At 42.0% G+C, this 20,754-nt stretch overlaps 1 protein-coding gene across 3 annotated transcripts; it reads left to right on the top strand.

Annotated features, from left to right (window-relative positions):
• The first annotated feature begins 1,879 nt into the window (after window positions 1-1,879).
• Window positions 1,880-11,736, top strand: lhx2b (LIM homeobox 2b). 3 transcript variants are annotated; one of them, XM_086112353.1, is made up of 6 exons: window positions 1,880-2,351; window positions 2,684-2,846; window positions 3,881-4,083; window positions 4,948-5,318; window positions 7,417-7,622; window positions 11,043-11,736. In XM_086112353.1, exons 2-6 carry the CDS (start codon window positions 2,727-2,729, stop codon window positions 11,331-11,333), a joined length of 1,191 nt encoding a protein of 396 aa, XP_085968479.1. In that variant the 5' UTR covers window positions 1,880-2,351; window positions 2,684-2,726; the 3' UTR covers window positions 11,334-11,736. The 3 variants fall into 3 exon arrangements, with proteins under 3 accessions (XP_085968479.1, XP_085968476.1, XP_085968475.1); XM_086112350.1 differs by having other exon boundaries at window positions 1,880-2,846; window positions 4,951-5,318; XM_086112349.1 differs by having other exon boundaries at window positions 1,880-2,846.
• Window positions 11,737-20,754: the final 9,018 nt, after the last annotated feature.

Raw genomic sequence — 20,754 nt, 5'->3', positions numbered from 1 at the left:
TCCATGCTCTTAATTTGTGGGGGGGATGGAATAAAGGTCAGGTGCTGACTCTCAAGCCGGCCAAAAGTTTAGTCCTACATCGTGCAGACACAAATTCGATTGAGAGTTTATCTTTTTAATAATGTTTTACACACTGTGGCATAGAATGCGACTGATGTGATCAACTATGTTGAAGGGAGAGAGAAAGGAGAGAGAGAGAGAGAGAGAGAGAGAAATAGAGCGAGAGTGAGAGAGAGAGAGAGAAATAGAGCGAGAGTGAGAGAGAGAGAGAGAGAGAGAGGGCTTTAACTTTTTAAATGTCGTGGCACTCTGAACTGCAGCGCTTCTCAAGCTTGATGCTGCTGTTCTGTTGCGTCTTACATCCAGGTAGAAACCTGGAATCGACAAGATATCTATCATCACCATTTTAATCTGCGATATCGCCCGTATAATCTCGGTTGTTAAACGTGACCTTTTTCATCCTTAGCTCATTTTAAATTGAATCCTCGAAAACATGCAGACCTGACTCTAGAGGTGCAAACAAACGCCCCACACCCTTTAAGGCCCTACACGGCAACTTAATATCATATTTCATACACGCCTGCAGACATGCCCTCTGCAGCAATGTTTAATGTATAAAGACAGACATATAGCGGCTGGAAAATCCAGACGATAAATATGCATGTATTCAATTAGGGGTATTACACCAGGTGGTTTGAATAAGGCTTTAGAACCTTAACATCATATTTGTGCTGTAAAACCCCACAATAGCCTAAATGCCAGCTTTTATGTGGAGGACATGGGGACAGCGGGTGTTTTGGAGAAAGGCTGGGGGGCAGCAAATAATTTGAAAACACTCGGAAAACTGTGAATTGTGAATTATAATATTGTTTCAAACGAGAAATCGGCAGACCCAAAATTACTCTCAATCGGTCTTACTGTATTTTTGGCGTATACAGCAACCTTTTTTTAGACGTCATTTTGGAAGAACAAAAGGCAACGCGATGATGTGATAACCTATCGTTTTAGCCCAGCGTGCCCGATCAAACCTCTCCTTGTGAGCAGTGATGACCACGTCCACTCGTCCCCGCCCAATTAAGAGCGGAGAGCTAATTAGAATGAGTGGATCCGTTCCTCTCGACGGTGCAGTCCCTGTTGCTAAACCAACTGCTCGCTGTCTGCTCACAAATGCACAAATGACAATTAAATCCAGTCCGGAACGTGACAGTTTTTTCCCCCTTCCCTTTCATTGGAAGGGTAAATTTGCGGGGCCGGGGGTGGGACGTCTAAAATATTGAGACATCCGATGATAGCTACAGATTATACTTATTAAGATATCCTTTATTTGTCCCACACTGGGGACATTTACAGTCTACAACAGCAAGATTGTGGGTAGAAAGAAGAAAGAATAAAAACAAAGCGTTTGCATGGGCCCTGTTGTTTTTGATTGCTTTAACATAAACCTTAAATAAAAATGTAAATTCCAGACGATATAACGAGTGGTGGGGAAGAAATGAAAAATTAATCATCAAGTAAAGCTGCCAAGGCGAGGTTGTTGGGAGCAACTTGTAGCGCAGATGTGCGTCATGAGACCAAAAGGTCCCAACAGACGTCTTCAGTGCGCACAGCCCGACTCTCTTATTTCTTCGCAGCATTTGAGCTCCAGTTGGCGGTGTGTGTGGCGGTCCAGGCAAAGCGAGACAAGACGTGAGGCTCCCATGCACTCAGCCTTCTCGGTTGTTCGAGTAACTCGGAGCACTTCGATGACGGCGGCCCAGCCAATGAACTCACCCGGCGCGTCATGACGCGACCGGGCCTAGTTGATAAGGAGCAAGAGTCCAAAGTGGACGTGAGAAAGAGGCTCGGCGGTTGAGGAGGGGGTGGGGAGGGGTGTGGGGGGGGGCAAGAAACACGTATCGACAGCTCCTCCTCTTCTTGTACGCACATGTTATGCGGCCTCTCTCTGGCAGGAGACATAACAGCAACGTAAACAGGCAACCGTGAATAGAGAGGGGGGAAACGCTCGTCTCAGGGGGAACTCCATGATGCAAATCATTTTTTTAAATTTCGTTTTCCAGTATGTCACCTACATGTAGCTTGACATAACATTCTGGACCGGTGAACCAAACGGAGAAGAAGGAAGCTCCTCCGCGCGCCCTTTTATCATTTGGATTCTTTTTTATGTTGGTTGATTTGTTTTCTTAATTGGGAGATGCGGAGAGTCTCCGCTACTCATCTTCAAACCTGCACAGAGTAAATTTGTATTCTGGAGTGGAGGGGAGGTATTTTGAGACTGTCGAATGCTGAAATCTCAACTCGCTGGCTTGGTGGCGGACACATCGGAACCAAGAGCAACATAGCCCGGCCGTTTGGTACGTTTTTATTTTCAAGCAGAAATGATAGAAAGATTCGATGGTAATAGAAAAAATATACATCACGACGGAGACAAAATTCATAATCTTCTTTGTTAGTTGCGAATTACTTCTCTTATTGAGAATGAATGATATCCAGGAAAGGTTCTCCATCGGCAGACGATAAGTAGTGAGGAGAACACGTGTCCAATTTCCCCTCATTTTTGCCTCCCTGATCTGGATTTTCAACTTGTCACGTCAACAAGGAAAAGCCTGAGAAAATAAAGGACAGAAGCGCAAGTGGCTTTTTCTTTTCTTTTTTTTTTTCTTCTGATGGACATCTTGGCTTTTAGATCCGAGGAGAATAGTTATAATATTCTCCCATCGGCGGCAACGATGCTTTTCCATGGCCTCCCCGGAGGCGACGTGCACGGCGTGGTGGAAGAAATGGACCGGAGAGGAAAGAGCGAGTCAGCGGCCATCAGCTCAGCTATCGATATGGGCGAGTCGGAGACGGTAGGAGCCATTTAGTTCATCCCTTCGGCTTGTTTACAGCACACTGCGTGGCGGCCTTTGGACATTTGACTGCAGACAGTATCGAAAAGTATCAAATAATTGATGTTGTAGTGCTTTAGTGGTTTTGAGAGGAGCAAACTTCCCTCACGGACTCCGACATCGAAAGCAATGAGAAAGGCTAATCTGGGGGGGAAAAAAATACTCGCATCAAATCAGGATTGGCCAGTAAACAATACAAATAATGTACAACAACAACAACAATATTATTATTATTAATAATAATAATCGTAATAATAATAATATAAGAATCAATCAAATGTCAAAAAATGGAAAATGACTCGTTACATGTGTTGATTTCAGAAGGAGAAACATTAAAGGCCAAAATTGAAACGATCACAAAAATCATTTGTCTGCGAGTAATTCTTTTCAGTGAAATACACAGTTAACTTACGTCTACATTTATATCTTCTTTCACGAGAGCCCGACACGAGCAACTTCACAAAGCAACTTAATTTCAAATTGTAGTCGTTAAATGGAACGACGCATTCAATTTGAAATGATATCTAAATGAGAGCTGTGCTGTTTTGTGAATTATCTGCTTGATAATAATAATAATAATAATAATAATGATAATAATGATGCAGCGTAGAAAACATGACTGCAGTCAACATTTGCTCTTCCAATAATGATAATAATGATTATTATCATTATTGTAAGAGCAAAAAGTTGCAGTCATGTTTTCTACGATGCATCATTTTAAATCCATTTACGGCATGTTTAATTTGTATCCAATTTTTGTGTTGACGGGGTAAGAATTCGAGGATTTGCCGTTTTAAAATCAAGAGCTATTATTCTTTTTTATTTATGCATAATAATAGTGAGGATTGAATAGTGCTAAAATCGAACATGGAACGAACGGATTCCATGAGTTGTCCTTTATATGATATGGTCCGTTATTCAGGAGATGTTGCAAAACCTCTCGACTTGTCTGACCCGCTGACTGTGTCCTGGTGTGTGTTCCGCGCTGGCCACAGGCCATGCCGTGCCTGACAACGGAGCGCGTGGCCCTGTGCGCAGGCTGCGGCAGGAAGATAGCGGACCGCTACTACCTGCTGGCCGTGGACAAGCAGTGGCACATGCGCTGCCTCAAGTGCTGCGAGTGCAAACTCAATCTGGAGTCGGAGCTCACCTGCTTCAGCAAGGACGGCAGCATCTATTGCAAGGAAGACTATTATAGGTAGGAGGGCCCCGCGGCCACGCTGCATGACACATCAGACTACGCGTGCAATTTATTCAATTTGCCCGAAAGGCGGCATTTCGCTTTAAATAACTTATACTTAACTGTATACAGCCATACTGTTGAAACTGCTGCGTTAAATACATGCATATTTTGGTCAAATCTTCGACCCAATAAAACAACAAAACAAACATTTGTTGGCAAAACAACTCTAAAGAATTTGGCTGGCTTGATACAAAACAATCCAAAGTTTGATCAAATTGACCCAAGAAGCGTGTTGGTCCAATTCTTCTTCTCATTATTCTTATTATGAACCAAAAGTGGGTTATTTTTGACCCAGCAGTTTTAAGGGTGTAGAAAAAAAACGATAAAGGTGTGATTTAAACGATTCTACCGTTAATTTGAATCCACGCTTTGGGGTTGTTATTCGCGTGTGGTGTTTAGGCTGAAACACACAAGGGGAACAACGAAAGGGAATACTATACCAAAAATACAGAAGAGACAGAAACAGAAACAAAGTGAAAGTCAATTTACTGGAATGCCTTCGCTTAACTTGACAGGTCACCTTTACGCCAGTCCAGTAATATTTTTACACTGAAAAAAAACAAAGCAAGCAAAAAAGAAAGAAAAATGTTTTATTAACCCCTAATGTTGTATTGTTGTTTTCAGGGAAAGGTAGATTGTCTCAAACTGTATGCATTCAAAATTCCCACCGTGTTAAAGACGAGGCGGAAACGCAAAACTTTGGTTTCTTCAACGCGCAGTGGGTGTCGCGTCCACTATAGTTGCTGTCAGAGCAATCACGGGCCCTCCACGAACTCGTGTGCGTGTCCAGCCGCTGATGGGGTTCTGTGTTGCCCGCAGAAGATTTTCGGTGCAGAGATGCGCTCGGTGCCATCTCGGCATCTCGGCCTCGGAGATGGTGATGCGGGCCCGGGACCTGGTCTACCACCTCAACTGCTTCACCTGCACTACCTGCAGCAAGATGCTGACCACCGGGGACCACTTTGGCATGAAGGACAGTCTAGTGTACTGTCGGCTACACTTTGAGACTCTCATCCAGGGAGACTATCAGACGCATTTTAATCACACGGACGTGGTTCCACACAAAGGCCTGGGCCCGGCCAACACGCTCGGACTATCCTACTTCAACGGCGTGGGGACAGTGCAGAAAGGCCGGCCCAGGAAGAGGAAGAGCCCTGGGCCCGGAGCGGAGCTGGCAGCATATAACGCAGGTAAGGGGGACACATGGGGTGCTTTGAAAAAAAAAAAAAAAAAGTTCAACAATTATGCGGGGAGAGCGGGTTCTTTAATCTTTCGTCCAGTCAAAGTAAAATTTCACAACGCAACAAAATCTACAGTCTTATGAATTTATATTTTAATTTGAATGATATTTTGTTCAGACGCAAGACGTGGTAAAGCACGCTTCCCTGTTGTGACCTAATCCAATAATTGACTTTTTTTGAGGGGGCGGGGGTCCCCCTGCATGTTGTTCAAATGTATTGTTTGAGGCGGGGTGTTTCCGATTTTGTGGTTTCGTTGAAGTCGTTTTCAAACCTTTCCTGTTTACTATAGTTCGAGTTGTTCCCGAGCTCAAACCTCTGCTTTCAAAATAGCAACAAAATTGATGTTGAAGTCGCATTATGGACGTCAGTGATGAAGTGTTCGTAAGGCCGAAGGAAAGTAAAATCGTTGATAAGGGGAACCGGATCATAGAATAAATTGCGACATGCGTATAATGCAAACATAAACCGGAAACACATTTCTGAAAACGAATTTTCACCATGATTTTAATGACAGGGGCATTTTCACGCGAAGAGTCCATGTTTACCTTAACAACAAATGAAAAACTACCATTTAAAGTAAGCATTTGCTTCATTATGTGTGCTGTAGTTAACTTGTCCTCCTTGAGATTAAAAAGGGAACTTTTTTGATGTTCCGCCAGTTTTCACCCTTTCCACTTGTCTGACTTCATAGACATCTGCAGACCCCCCCACCTCCCACCCCACTCCCCCTTCCGACACACACACACACACACACACACACACGCACCCACACCCACACACACAAAGTCTTTTTGCACTGGGACGAGGCCAAACTTGTTACCAGAAAGATCATTACGCTTGTCAGAGTTATTCACTGGAAACGACATCAGGTTCATGCAGCACTACTTGCTTGGGAGGCTCCCAAGTTAATGCCTCGGTTTTGTCAGATTCAATATGTAATATAACGTAACAACATAACAACAGACAGGCTCATCTGCGCACACTCACATTCAATTTAATTACCATTATACACGTGTGCTTGCGGTGTGCGTTTTCGAAAAAAAACCCCCAAAGGTTTGTTGAAAAAACATGAAATAAATCATAGATGATCCATGTGTAAGTAAAACTTTAATTGGGAATTTTGATTTTGAAACAAGACGAGGAACTATATCACAAATTGAAAAGAACCTTCGATGAGAGTAAAGATGCAGCGCGCCCTCTTGTGTTTTCAACCACAAACCACATCCAACTTCACCTGTTAGCAGAGAACATACGAGGGCACACGTGGCCCGCGTGCGCCAAATTCTGAACACACTCGATGAGACTCGCAGTAGCAGGACCAGATCGCATTCCCAGATTGCTTCCTGATAAAAAAATATTCCAACATATGCTTTTTTTTTTTTTGTAGAGGCAGCATTTGTTCTGCGTGGTGTGGCTGTACTAATTAAAAGAAGTGTTATCATGATTCTTTTCACTCGCTTGATATTCATCATTTGCAGCGTTATGATATTGAACACGAACTGTTATGCACGCAGCAACACTTCGGCCATTGCCAAGAAATTTGCAGACCGGGACAAATAAGCTCGAGTATGTTGCTTACTCAAGCCTGGCTAGCACCTCCTCCTGGTAAAGACGGACAAAGATGGCGTGTAACAAGGTTCAGAGGATGTGTGGCTCTAACCGACGTCGGTGGCACTGTACCAAGTTGGAGCTGGTTAATTTTGGAAATTAAAAATACTGTAATTCAAGTGCCTCCCCAAATATTATATTCCCACCTCGCCCACCTCCTCCCCGCCCTCTCATTGCCATAAATACTGCGCACGTCCATTGTAGTCTTTGGTGCCAAGCTAAAGAGGATGTTGATGAATGAATTCCTCTATGGCACAAAATATCACATTCGCTGATGTGAACAAGTGTGTTGTTGCAGCCGTCGCAGTCCTGTAAAACTAAAAGATGCGGTTTGATGCCTGAAAGGAATACAAAAGAATCCGAATGATGATGATGAATGTTGAGATCACTGTCCCCACGGTGTAATAATCTTTTCCTCTTGTTCCCTGCTGGGCTGCAGCGTTGAGCTGCAACGAGAACGACAGCGAGTCCATGGATAGGGACTCCCAGTATAGCTCCAGTCAGAAGACGAAGCGCATGAGGACGTCCTTCAAGCACCACCAGTTGAGAACAATGAAGTCCTACTTTGCCATCAACCATAACCCAGACGCCAAGGACCTCAAGCAGCTTGCCCAGAAGACAGGTCTCACCAAGCGGGTCTTACAGGTGAACACGCACTCACAGAAAGAGAATGCAGTCAGTTAGGTCAAGAGGTGTTTTGGAGAGCGATGGTTTGAGTTTTGTTTTTGCAATTTTGCTTTTTATACACCGCCACATATTCAGACACCCGAGCCCAAGCGAAACCTCTCCAAGATAGAAACTCAGAAGTTGGGGTTGTCCACGGCTTCCAGTCTTTGGGTGGCCACTAAATTTCAGGCACTGTACTCTGCATACAATGGCTTGAATTCATAAAAAAATACAATCACAAGTCTTCACTCCATGATGTCTCAATCATCCATTTTATTTCAAATACACCCAAATTGTTGGTAAATCAGAGCAAAATCAGTCAATAATTGGAAAACAACTGCAGGGTAAAAGAATGGAAAGAGATGCTGTTTGTGTTTTGTCCTAAAAAAGAAACAAAACCAGCTGACCTTTGACCTTGTCTCTTGCATTGTATTTACTCATCATGCGAGGAAAATTGCACTCTGAACATTTGATGTGACATCCATAAAAAAAAAATGCTGTGTATAGTTAAATGAAAGTTCCATTTTGTAGCACAACTGACAATTTTCTGAAAGGGGAAGCACGATATGTGTCAAGGGATAAACGACGAGATGAAGAATGAGGGATAAAAAACAAAAGCTGTTTAATGCAATCGAAGAGCGATTACAGCAGAATCCCACAGACAACTGGTAAAATCATCACGGGGACGAGACCATTTCTCAATTCGTCCTACTGTTTTAATTAACGCATGTGGAAGACAAAGCAGTCGTTTTGCTTTGATCCTTTCAAGTTTTCACGCCTGCGATTGCAGCTGACGTGCTGCTCCCCCAGCTTGTTTCCCCGGGCTGCAAGCATGATTCCATCACTTGCACTCAGCGGCACACAGGCTGGTGATGAATAACAGGAAAATTGTCAATTTCATATGAGGAATATGAGGGGGAAAAAAAATAAGGAAAGATGACTTAACTCTTTCAGGGACAGCGGTTACTGAAGTGGACAGCTTATCATATTGTCGGGTTACAGGTTATCATTATTGGTACAAGAAAGGGTTAATTTCACCGGAAAGATGGACTCCGTTACCTTCCAAAAGACAGTTATATATGGGCTGGTAGATGCGGAAAAAAATGGGTGTGAATGTTTTTTGCTGTACCATGTGACTTTTGATGAGACTTTTTCGAAAAGACGCACATTTACCTTCATGTCTGAAAAGTATCAGGCTGCACTCTGACAATTATAAATTGTCTTTGTACGCCATTGCCTTTTGCTGCCATTGACTGGCAACCAGCCAAGGGTGTACCCTGCCTTTTGTCCCAAAGTCAGCTGGGAGAGGCTCCACCTGACACGTGACCTCTTATGAGAGAAAGCGGTATTCAACGTGAGGATGATGACGGATGTTTGATGTGTGCTCAATTGGAGTTATCGTACACAGACTTGAACATCGATCCAAAATGTCAAGATTTGTTGACAAAGATGAAGAAATATTGATCTGTTTTCTTGAAATTGGATGGCTCATACCAAAAAATCATCCGTTCAATTGTTTTACATGTCGTTTTACTTTCATTTAATTCCACTCTATGTCATAGAAAAGGTTGTTTTGAGTTACAATGTGTAGCGGATTGCGGCTCCATGAGGATTTGGCCTTACCCCCTTGCTGTCGATTCATTTTCAACTTTAGACTTTTCGATGTAGTGAATTAAAACTGGGCGGCCCGGTAGTCCAGTGGTGAGCGCGTCCACCTCACAGTGCAGAGGTACCGGGTTCAATTCCAGCTCTGGCCTCTCTGTGTGGAGTTTGCATGTTCTCCCCGGGCCTGCGCGGGTTTTCTCCGGGTAGTCCGGTTTCCTCTCACATTCCAAAAAACATGCTTGGCAGACTGATTGAACACTCCAAATTGTCTCTAGGTGTGAGCGTGGATGGTTGTACGTCTCTGTGTGCCCTGCGATTGGCTGGCAACCGGTTCAGGGCGTCCCCCGCCGACTGCCTGAAGACGGCTAGGATAGGCTACAGCACGCCCCGCGACCCTTGTGAGGAAAAGCGGATCGGAAAAAGGATGGATGGATGAATTAAAACTAGCCGTAAAGTCAGGTTGCTGTGCTGAAATTTGCAAGGACTGTGCATCAGAGCAACGCTGCAGGTCTCAGACTGGCCTTTTTACATGTTATTTCATTGTTTATTTGAGTAGGGAGCGATGCTACGACATAAATCAGGGATAGGCAACTCGGGTTCCTCGAGAGCCGTATCCTGCCTATTTTAGATCTCTCCCTTCTCCAACACACCTGATTTCACAATTGTTTTAGGCTTGCTGATGAGCTGATCATTTGAATCAGGTGTCTTTGGAATAGGGAGGAATCTAAAACAGGCAGGACATGGCTCCCGAGAAACCGGAGTTCCCCTGACATAGACAAATGAAAAACAGATACCATTACGACATTTAACTCCAATGCTAATTTCTCAAGTGCCTCCTTTTCAACTTAATACAGGCATTGCATTATTTGACGGTTGTCATCTATCACTTTTGGGATTAGGTAAAGCGACTTTGTATCCTTCAGAACATTTTCCGCAGCGCTTCCACTTTACTAAGGACTAAGTCTGAATAATTAACACGACCAAAGAGTTTTTTGCCTGCAGTTAGTTGGCTTGAAAAACGATTGGGTCATGTGTGCAATGACATCCCATTTGGTCAAGTATTTCCCATTTGTGTGTGTGTGTGTGTGTAATTGTGTGTGCATTGCCTCAGGTGTGTGTTCCAGACGAGGCTTACCATACAATGTGAGCAAAGATGTTACAGAAAACTTAAACAATATTGAGATGCTGAAAAGCTTGAGAATTAGTTGCTAATTGTGTGTGTTTTTATATTGGCCCGATTTTTTTTTTCTTCATTATTTGAAAATTGCATGCTGACTAGGACTGATTTGATTGGGCCACTGCTTATGGATGCTTGTGCATTGACTGGTTGAATGGGTTAGCATTTTGAAAATTAATACACTTTCCCACTTGACTCAACAGTCTGGCCCTTTGCGTCACGCTGTATCGGATTTTCATTCATCTTGGCCTTGCATTGTAAAGGACACCCAATTACAGGACACAATCTCAGCAACAAATTGGTTTCTCCATTTGATTAATTATCAATTATTCGTTTTTTGTGCTGTTGTAAGTGACAAGGTGACAGGGATTTATTTGTGAGGTGATCTTGGTTGGAAAAAAAAATCATAAATAAATAAATATGCGGGCATGCTGGAACCTTTTCCATTTGTCGTGGAAAAACCTTCAATTTTTTTTATGATTTTTATTTATTTTTTATTTTTTTAAATGTCTTTCTTTTTCTGAAAGAAAAAATGTTGTGGACCTTTGTGAATGCGATTCTCAAATCCACTCGACTATATTGCAAATGATTTGATTTAACAAACGTATTTGTTGCAGGTCTGGTTCCAGAACGCTCGGGCCAAATTCAGGAGGAATCTTCTCCGACAAGAAAGCACCGGTGCAGACAAGACCTCTGACGGCTCCACATTGCAGGGCGGCACGCCGTCAGGACCGGCCTCTGAAATCTCAAATGCTTCCATGAGCCCCTCCAGCACCCCCACCACCCTGACAGACTTGACCAACCCCACCATGCCCACAGTCACCTCTGTGCTCACCTCAGTGGCAGGCGGCATGGACGTCCACGAGTGTAGGAGCCCGTCACAGACCACACTGACTAGCCTTTTCTGATGGACGGAGCCTGACCGCAACCATCCCTTCCACCCTGCTGTACCGAAAACAAAGTTGAACGTTAAGATTAGAAAAGCAAAAGAAACATTTTTCTTTTTAAAAAGAGAGAAGGTTCAACATTTTCTCTGAGCCCTCTGGAGACTTTGCAGTGAGGCAGCCAAGCCTCACAGATGGGACTCTTGTTGTTATTTAGATGTTGTCTTGTTGAGAACTGAGAAGACTTGATTTGCATTTTTCAATGTTTACAGAACGTGACAAAGGGGAGAAAAAAAATGCTTAATTTTTGGAATTCATTTTCCAACTCAGTATTTATGTTGTTGTACCACAGTCGTCGTTAGATGGGTTGTCTTTTTTTTTTCTTTGGGAAAATCGGAGATTAAATACAGGTTACAATACCCTCCTACTGCAATGTGCCTGTCGTCTATTTAATCTCACTGACATGCAAGATCGGACATGAATAGTTTGCCTCGGGAGAAAAAAAAATGGCCTTCATGGCTTCCGAGTGTGGGTGTCTGTGTGCATTGTTTTGTGTTTACCCTGTTTATTTTCCAGCACCACTTTACAGTAATACACATCCTGCAATGTTTGAACATAAATTGCTTGTGCTTGAGTAGAGCTGTGGGAAATGAATTGCCGGTAATGTCTTCGTTTCCCTACCTTGCTGAAATTTGAGCTTTAACCAAATACTAAAGTTGATCTCACATTACTCGAGATGACGCACAACTAAATGTCGGCACTGATCCCCCGCTGCAATATCACTGTCAAAGATCTGAAGAGTTTTTAATATGAATGCAAACTCAACTTGAACAGTCCTGCGTGCTGAATATTAGCTGCGTGAGATAAAATACACGTGTAGAAATTAGAGGAATTATTAAAACTGTTCCATAGAATTGGTTAGTTCCTTAAAGGAAAATGATGAGTTGAAATACCTTGGGGGCATGGGAGCTTTCAAGTCTTCAAATCAAGTACTTTTTTCAAAATGTATTTTCTGAGCCGGTAAAATGCATTTTTGGGTGGCTAATTACTGAATTTTCTATCGTCCCAAAAAGTCAAAAGACTTGAAAAAAAAAAACAATTATAGCCAAACAAAACGGACACATTTCTTGGAAAATCTGTTTGAGGGATCAAATGTGGCCAGTTGTTCCCAAACAATTTGGAAGGCAAACTCAATGTCATTGTATTGAATACATGACTGAATAAAACACAAATACGGTCAACTTATACACCAAAAATATATAGAGAGAAAAAAAATATATAGAGCACAAGTAAATCTTTAAGTTTACAGTAAACTATGTATGCCATTTACAGTAAACCGCAACTTGCCAGTAAAAGCACACATTTTCTCCTCCTTTTCTGAACTGCTTCCAAGTACCTCCCAGCGTCTCTTGTGCAAGAATGAATCATCCCAAAAATATGTGTGGCCATAAAAAGGTTTAGGAAATCACATTCATGCAAAAAAAAAAAAAGATCATTCATGAATCCCATGTTAGATATAAATGATCTTGTAGCCTAATCTTCAAGCAGAACAGCGAGCTAAACGTGCCTTTGTTTAAAAAAAAAAAAATCTTGTTCATTGGGGCATTTGTGCCAAAGCTAAATCGCGAAAGTAGTTGACAGCCCACCTGAAAGGGAAATCATTTAAAAAAGAAGAAGGGGGAAAACATGCATCCAGTATGCGAATGTAAAATGTGTCTCAGGGCACCAACGAAAAAGATTTTAGTTATTCTAATTGGAGGAATATCTCCCACTTAAGATATCACTTTAAAAATGGTTCAGTTGAATGCTTTAACAAAGAGGCACTGCGTAATTGAGGGGTGGACTATTTTATCACAGTAAAACATCCATGCTCCCAGTTTTGATACAGCTTGTACTCATTAGGGTTGCGGGGAACTCGGGCAGATCCCAGTTAACAGCAAGCCTGAGCCATGGCACACCCTGGATTGTTAAACAGTCATTCGCCGTGTACACACTGGATAGACAAGCAACTCACATTCACACAAATGGGCAGTTTAGAGTCTTCAAGTCAGTGAAGAAATATGTTTTGGGGATGTGGGAGGAAACAGAAGGACTTGCAGAAACCCAAGCAAGCACAGGGAGGACATGCCGCATCCACTGCCCTTCCAACAGATATTTGAATTAGGATTTCCATGACTGTGAAATAGATGTGCGAACCACTACGTCCACCACGTTGGGGCTATAAAACATAAATTGCATAATTACATATGTACACGATCCTCCCCTAAACTGTATAACAATTGTGTATAAGAATATGCGTGAACCGAAATTTTGCTCCATGCATTAAATAAATAAATAAATAAATAAAAATAAATCACAACAAAGGATAGCATGCTCCATTTGGATACCGTGAAATCCAACAGGTCCAACAAAACGTGGCCAAGTATGAATGCAAAGGCAGGGAGGAAAAAACGCAACACACACAGGATAAGCGGTGTTGAAAATGGATGGATCGAAACCAAAACCATAAACTATTTTCTTTATGCAATGAACTGCAAATTATTTTGTGGAAAATGTGGATTATTATGATTCTGATTATGATGATGATCATTATTATTTTCTATCCATCGATCCGTTTTCTGAACTGCTTTATCCTCACAAGGGCACGTTCGAGCCGATCCCAGCTGACTTCGGCAGTAGGCGAGGGACACCCTGAACCAGTTGCCAGCCAATCATAGGGCACACACTCGCACCTCGGGACAATTTAGAGCGTTCAATCAGCCTGCCATGCATGTTTTTGGAATGTCGGAGGAAACCAGAGTACCCGGAGAAAACCCATGCAGGCATAGGGAAAACATGCAAACTCCACAAAAGAAGGCCAGATCGAGACTCTAACCTTGCACTTCTGCACCGTGAGGCCGGTGTGCCAACCAGTCGTCTACCGTGAGGCCAATTATTATTATTATTATTATTATTATTATTATTATTATTATTATTATGATCACCATTATTATTATTAATATTATTGTTATTATAAGGCAGCACGGTGGTGACTGGTTAGCACGTCTGCCTCAGGGTACAGAGGTGCAGGGTTCGATTCTGGCTAAATTGACCCTAGGTGTGAGTGTGAGTGGGAATGGTCACTTGTCTCTGGCTGGCAACCAGTTCAGGGTGTCCCGCGCCTACTGCCCAAAGACAGCTGGGATAGGCTCCAGCACGCCCCGCGACCCTTGTGAGGAGAAGCGGATTTGAAAATGGATGGATGGATATTATTATTATTATAATTATTATGGTTATTTTTTTTTTATCTTTAAAGCAGACCAATTTTTCTGTGTATAATTCAAAAGTCAAATGATTTTCAAGCAGAGCACATCTAGTGGCTGGGGACAGGTCAGCTTCACTGAGTCATATAAAAGGGTTTGAAAACAGTTCCCAGAACTGTAGGAGTCATTTTATGTGTACACACATTAATTAAAGGCTTACTCATTCTCAGCCTTACTCATGCAGTATGCTGTTGTGGGATAAATGTGCCAAAAAATGAAGTAACTGATCCAGAAAACATAAGCCCCATTTCAATTGATTTTGATAAGAATTATCGTGAAACTACCATATTAACCCTGGAACACCTCCGTCAGTGAATGATCATATTGGTGAGCCCGAGTTTGCACTTTTTGTGGTATCTGTAGTATTGGTTCGAAAGTTAATGTTCAGAATTTAGCTGTTCTTGTACAAATCTTGCTTTAGATTACAATAATCCGACATTTATTTCTAGAATTGCATCAGCATACTGTATAGGTGTATTTTGTATCCATCCATCCATCCATCCATCCATCCATTCATTCATTTTCAACACCGCTTATTCCATACAGGGTCAAGGGCAGGGGTGTCAAACTCATTTCACATGGTGGGCCACATACGGTCTCGGTAGATATCAAGTGGGCCGGACCATTATAATGACGCCATACTTTGCTATAAATAACCAAAACAATATGTCTTTACTTTGTTTTGGTATAAAAAAGCACAAGAACATTAGGAAAATGTTGAAATTTAATGAACATATCTTTTACAAAACATTTAGGGAAGCACCTTACATTTCCTTCGACAAATGTGCAATTTACTTTTATCATTCACAAATATGCGTTGCAACTGATCCCACTGATTGTACAAACTTTAAAAAGTAATTGGTATTGAAAAATATAGTAATGCACTTTAAGATTAAACGAGATTTATAAAAAAAGGAAGTTTGAAACCATTTACACGTGCATATAAAATCTAAATGTAATCCCTGCCTACACCTTACAAACTGAGGAGAGTGCTATTAAATGTGTAAATGTGAGAGTGCTATTGATAGCATCTGCTGTCATGGGTCTGTCTCAGTGACGGACTGAGGCTGCTGTTGTCTTCTTCTCTAATCAAAACATTGTCCCCTAGCGGATACTCAATGAATTGCACCTTATTAAAAATATTAATTCTGTCTTTTATGCATTTTTTTTCACTTTTTATTATCCTGCGGGCCTGATTGAACCTCCTTGCGGGCTGGTTCCGGCCCGCGGGCTGTATGTTTGACACCGATGGTCTAGGGTGAGTTGCTGGAGACTATTCCAGCTGACCTCGGCAGAAGGCAGACAACCTGCCGAACTGGTCACCAGTCAGTCGCAGGGCACATAATGAGACAGACAACCATCCACACCCACACCAACATCCACACCGTCACTGAGCGGGAACTGATCCTACGCTGCCTGCAAACAAGTCAGGCAAGTGTACCACTACACACCATCAGTGACTTCCTATTCTGCATTTTTTTTTAAATCCTAAACACAAACAAATATCTTCTATGGGGATGAAAGCCAAGCAGAATAATGCCATAGAGTGAAACACTCATTGATATTACATATGTCAACACTACAGAAAACAAAAGACAGGTAGGTAGTTGATACCTAATAACAGGATCATCAGCCTGTGTTCACTCTACAGAAATATTGCCTTCAAAAAATGGCCGCAAACAAAACAGCTACACTACAAAAGAAATGGAAGATATGCCGACGCTAAGACACGCTTGGTCCAAAACAAACGAGGACCTAATACCGCAAGAAACTGAGACAAATACAGCGTATAACCTTTTTCGTCAAAAGCTTCAAAAGGTATATGATAAATATTGCACATCAATAAAATATTACCATAAACTCAAGTACTCCACAAAATCGAGGATGACAGATGGTACTGTATTCAAACTGCTTGTAAAAAGAAAACTGTACACTTCTGTACAAAATATTAGTTACCAGCAGAACCAGAGGCTGAGCGAAAATACAAAACCTAAAAAAGTGACTAAATTCAAAAGAGAAAATACAGTGTAGGAAGTACTTTTGCCACAAAATAATAAAGGATGATAAAAACAACATAGAGAGCACATGGATGGTATTTAAAAAAGTTAATTTAAAAAAGTTAATTTAAATAAATACCTTGGATTCAAAGTATCCAGGGACACTTTTTGGTAAACATAGGGACAAATCTAGCAAAAAAAATAAATTAAAAAAACAAAAACAAAAAACTAAGATCAGCAAACCAATCAAATACTTGGACCACCACACACAGAGTTGTTGATTCTTTGGTTCTGCAGGTAGTGACACAAAAAGATGCACTGGATATTTCAAATCACGCAAAACTTAATATTCAGCTAACTTGGATGACAAAGCCATGTTTTCAGTCGAAAGGACAAGAGATTATATCGTTGGACCACTCACACTCATCTTCAACTTATCATTTAGCAAGAAGATTCCTGGATAGAATGAAAATAGACAGAGTTTTACCTACATTTAAAACAGGGGAGCAACGGTTGTGTGCAAACTTCCACTGCTCTTGCAATTTTCTAAATTACTGCATTGAAAAAATTACAAAATAACGATCTTGAAAAATAACATCTTGAGTGACGGCCAATCTTAACCCTTTCATGCACCTTGTAACCTGCTAACATGATAAGCTGTCCACTGTGGTAACCACTGTCTCTGAAAGGGTTAATATGACAAAAAATTACGATTCATTGCAAAGTTAGCTCTTAAAATGATTTCAAACAACCATAGTACAACATTTGCATTTTGGGCAATTAGCTAGTACTGTTTGAAAGGAACACACACACGCACGCACACGCACACGCACACACACACACACATATACGGTATATATATATCACACATATATATGGTCTTGAAGGACACTGCGCAAAAGAAAATGACTGTAATATTGCGAAATGTTGCAATATCTAATTAAAAAAACAATGAGGGGGGTTTTACCATCAGGCAAACTGTACGGCACTTGTGAAATTCTTGCTTGTTAAATTTTACAGAGCTCTGTTTTTATATTGCCTGTCATATTGGCTTCTCTCTCATGAAACCTTCAGTACGCCACTTTTTATGAGTGTGTGGGTACATCTGGCGAACGTATTTGGCATCTGACGATTCTGGCTGAGACACCAAACAGGAGACCCAAAAGTCCTTCGTCTCAATACTGAAGCCTTGCCTGGCACGAGCAAAAAGCTATGTGGGGAGAACAGGCTCCTGATCAGAATTGTCTGGTTTTGTGTGTGTGGGTAAGACATTGACCCTTGTTCCACTTAAAGCCTGCTTGCTTGTAAGTTTGGTGATTGAAGAATTTAAAGCCTCTTTTACTATTCCAGAATGTGTCTGACTGTGTGTATGTGTGTGTGTGTGTGTGTGTGTGTGTGTGTGTGTGCGTGACATGTTAGAGTCTTATGGTTTCCCATGCTATTGAATGCATCACGACCGTCTTCACCTGCTCAATTAATTAGCTCACGCGCAACACCTGGCCACGCCGTATCATTGGTCATGAACAAGTCTGTGGCGGGGGTGAGATGCTCTCGTTTCAGTGAAACGCCCTGAGCCCATCTGAGTCTGGTTGGCTGCAGTGTTTGCTGCCGCTGAAATAAACTCTCTCTTAGTGATGGGTCCATGAGGCCTCATGAGGCGTGTCGACACAATGACACACTGTGTTGATACTGTACTGATACTGTGTCGCTGACCACTGCCACCTGCTGGACCTTCAAAATCCCTGCAGCCAACCCACTTGACAGACTGAACAAGCTGATTTGATGATGAGTGTAGTGTAGCTGCTATCCTTTCTTAGCTGTGTGTGTTTAATGCACAGCATGTTTGCATGCATGTATGCACTGAGGATTGAGAGGAAGAAATTTCATCTATGCTGCATGTCATACATAAAGCATATTTGACAATAAAGATGACATTGACCCTTGACAATATCATTCACATCCATGCATTCATATTGTATCATTCAATGTGTTTCAATAATGTGAAAATCATGTGAATGAGGATGCTTGTGGGCTTTGTCTTCACAAATTTTGATTTAGAAAAATAAGATGCTCCAGTGTTTTAAATTTCAGTCTGTTGCGTTTAATGCATGCTATTTCCCCTGTTGTGGAGAACACACACACACAATGGAATAAGACATGTCAAAAATCCGAGAGGCACTTGGAGAGACAAGGAGATTTTAATAAATACCTTATTCTCCAAAAGGAGATCAAAATGGCTCTACACGGCAGACAATTTGTATTTGTCCGGAAGCTGCTCCATAATATGCACGTACTGTAGCAACGTCACTCGAGTGAAGCGCGTCTCAGCAGTCGATAGTCTGCTGCTCTCTGCTGTGAGCGCGAGCACATACTCGCGGTGCCGACCCAACCCACGCCACATATTAAGCTTTGAACTGCGACAACAGCTAAACTAGCCTAGCCGATGTAATGATGGTCAGCAGACAAGGTTTACGTTTTATGTGACTTTTAATAGCAACGTGGCAGAGTCATCAAACATGCGGTGTACTCACTCGCAGTCACTTTCTGGAACTCCCCCTTATAGGCGGGACCTCTCAATCAACTGGAGTATGACGTACAGTACAAACGTTCATAAAGCACTTCTCATATAATAATAGCCTATTATATGACACGACGCTCGAAGTCAGACAGACACGTTTTTTTCTGATAATCAGTGTTTTCCGTATTGCCCAAACATATATTTTTATTCGAGCGAGGGTGAGGTCTGGCTTGTTTCAGCAATCGGCATCGTGTCGCCAGACGCACTTCCTTAGGATACACTGTGCGAGTCTAAACTGCACCGGTGCAGTTCACGTGTCAATTAGCAGCCTGGACTGTGTCGACGCAGCCGATGCAGTCTAAACTGCGCCGGTGCAGTTCACGTGTCAATCATGACGTAATGAAGCAGCACATGCACCAACACGTGGTTTGCTCTGTGAGCCCAGCGCATGCGTCAACGCATCGGTGTCGCTGGACCCATCACTACTGAGTCTCTCTCTATCTCTCTCTCTCTCTCTCGATAAAAGTCTATACATTTTATTTGAGAACTTCGGCTGGTAATTGGTTTCTCTTTTGTTGTTGCGTCTTGTTTTTTTCTTGATTATTTTGTTGTTTGGGTGAAATTTGGTTTGTTGGGTTAACCCTGTGTTTGCGGTGGTTTAGTTTTGTTCCAAAGCCGACAGTTATTTCAGCTAAATGTTGTATTTTTGATCCTCACCGCTGTATACAAAGTGCCATACGTGGAGCAAAGATCATATATACAACAACAACAAAAATACAACAGTAAATTAATAACAAAGACAGAAATCACAAAAAAAACCATTCACACTAAAAATCAAGTCTCATGCTTCGTCAAAAGGCAAAGAATAAAAATGTGTTTTGAAAGTTTTTTGTTTGCAGAGCACATTCTGTAATTTTTGCAAAAAAGTAAACCGCGTGAAAGTCAGTTCAGAAAGCAAACCTGACCACGACATAGGGCATGTCACAGAGCTGGGCTGCTACAGCGTATATCAGTTGAATATGCTCAATATTGCTTTTCTTCATCTCAGTCGTTTTCTTTCTTTCTTTTTTTTTTTTTTTAAAGTCCACCATTTCATTCCTCATCACACAAAGAGCGTTGTTGGAGTCACATGGTGGTCGAGTAAGGTAATGTCTGGGCTGGCAGACTTTGAGTGCCCTGATGAGTGCTGAACGAGACGACCACGTTATTCTTGGATCGTCTGAGAAACTTGTGCCATTTAATGGAGGGGGCCGGGGGAGAAAAGGGGTGAAGAACTTGAATGTAATATGTACTGAAAATGAGCAGGGTTCCGATTAACGTTCCCTTGGTCATTATATGGCCATTTAGGCCAGCTTTAGCATCTTGCCCTTCACCCGTAGGGCCTCTCCATCTTTGGGCTACAAACTAATTAGCATGAGGAGGCTTAGCTAACACAGTTATGCCTCTCCCTCTGATCACATTCACTCAATGGCCGAGGATACATGGAGCGAAGACATTAGAGTGATTAATTAGGCTTTGACACAGCGCCAAAGGTTCTCAATTTAGTGCTGTCACATCAATAAAAAAGGCATCTCCTCCGTTGCATGCCGGGTGACCTAAAGGAGAATGACGTGGGGGTATTACCAACA

This window comes from Hippocampus guttulatus, chromosome 5 (genome assembly GCF_054856545.1).
Source record: "Hippocampus guttulatus isolate MCC_2025c chromosome 5, RoL_Hgut_1.0, whole genome shotgun sequence".
NCBI classification, from domain to species: Eukaryota; Metazoa; Chordata; class Actinopteri; order Syngnathiformes; family Syngnathidae; genus Hippocampus; species Hippocampus guttulatus.
Note: the sequence above shows the minus strand (reverse complement) of the source record. Positions and strands in the feature narration are given on the sequence as shown.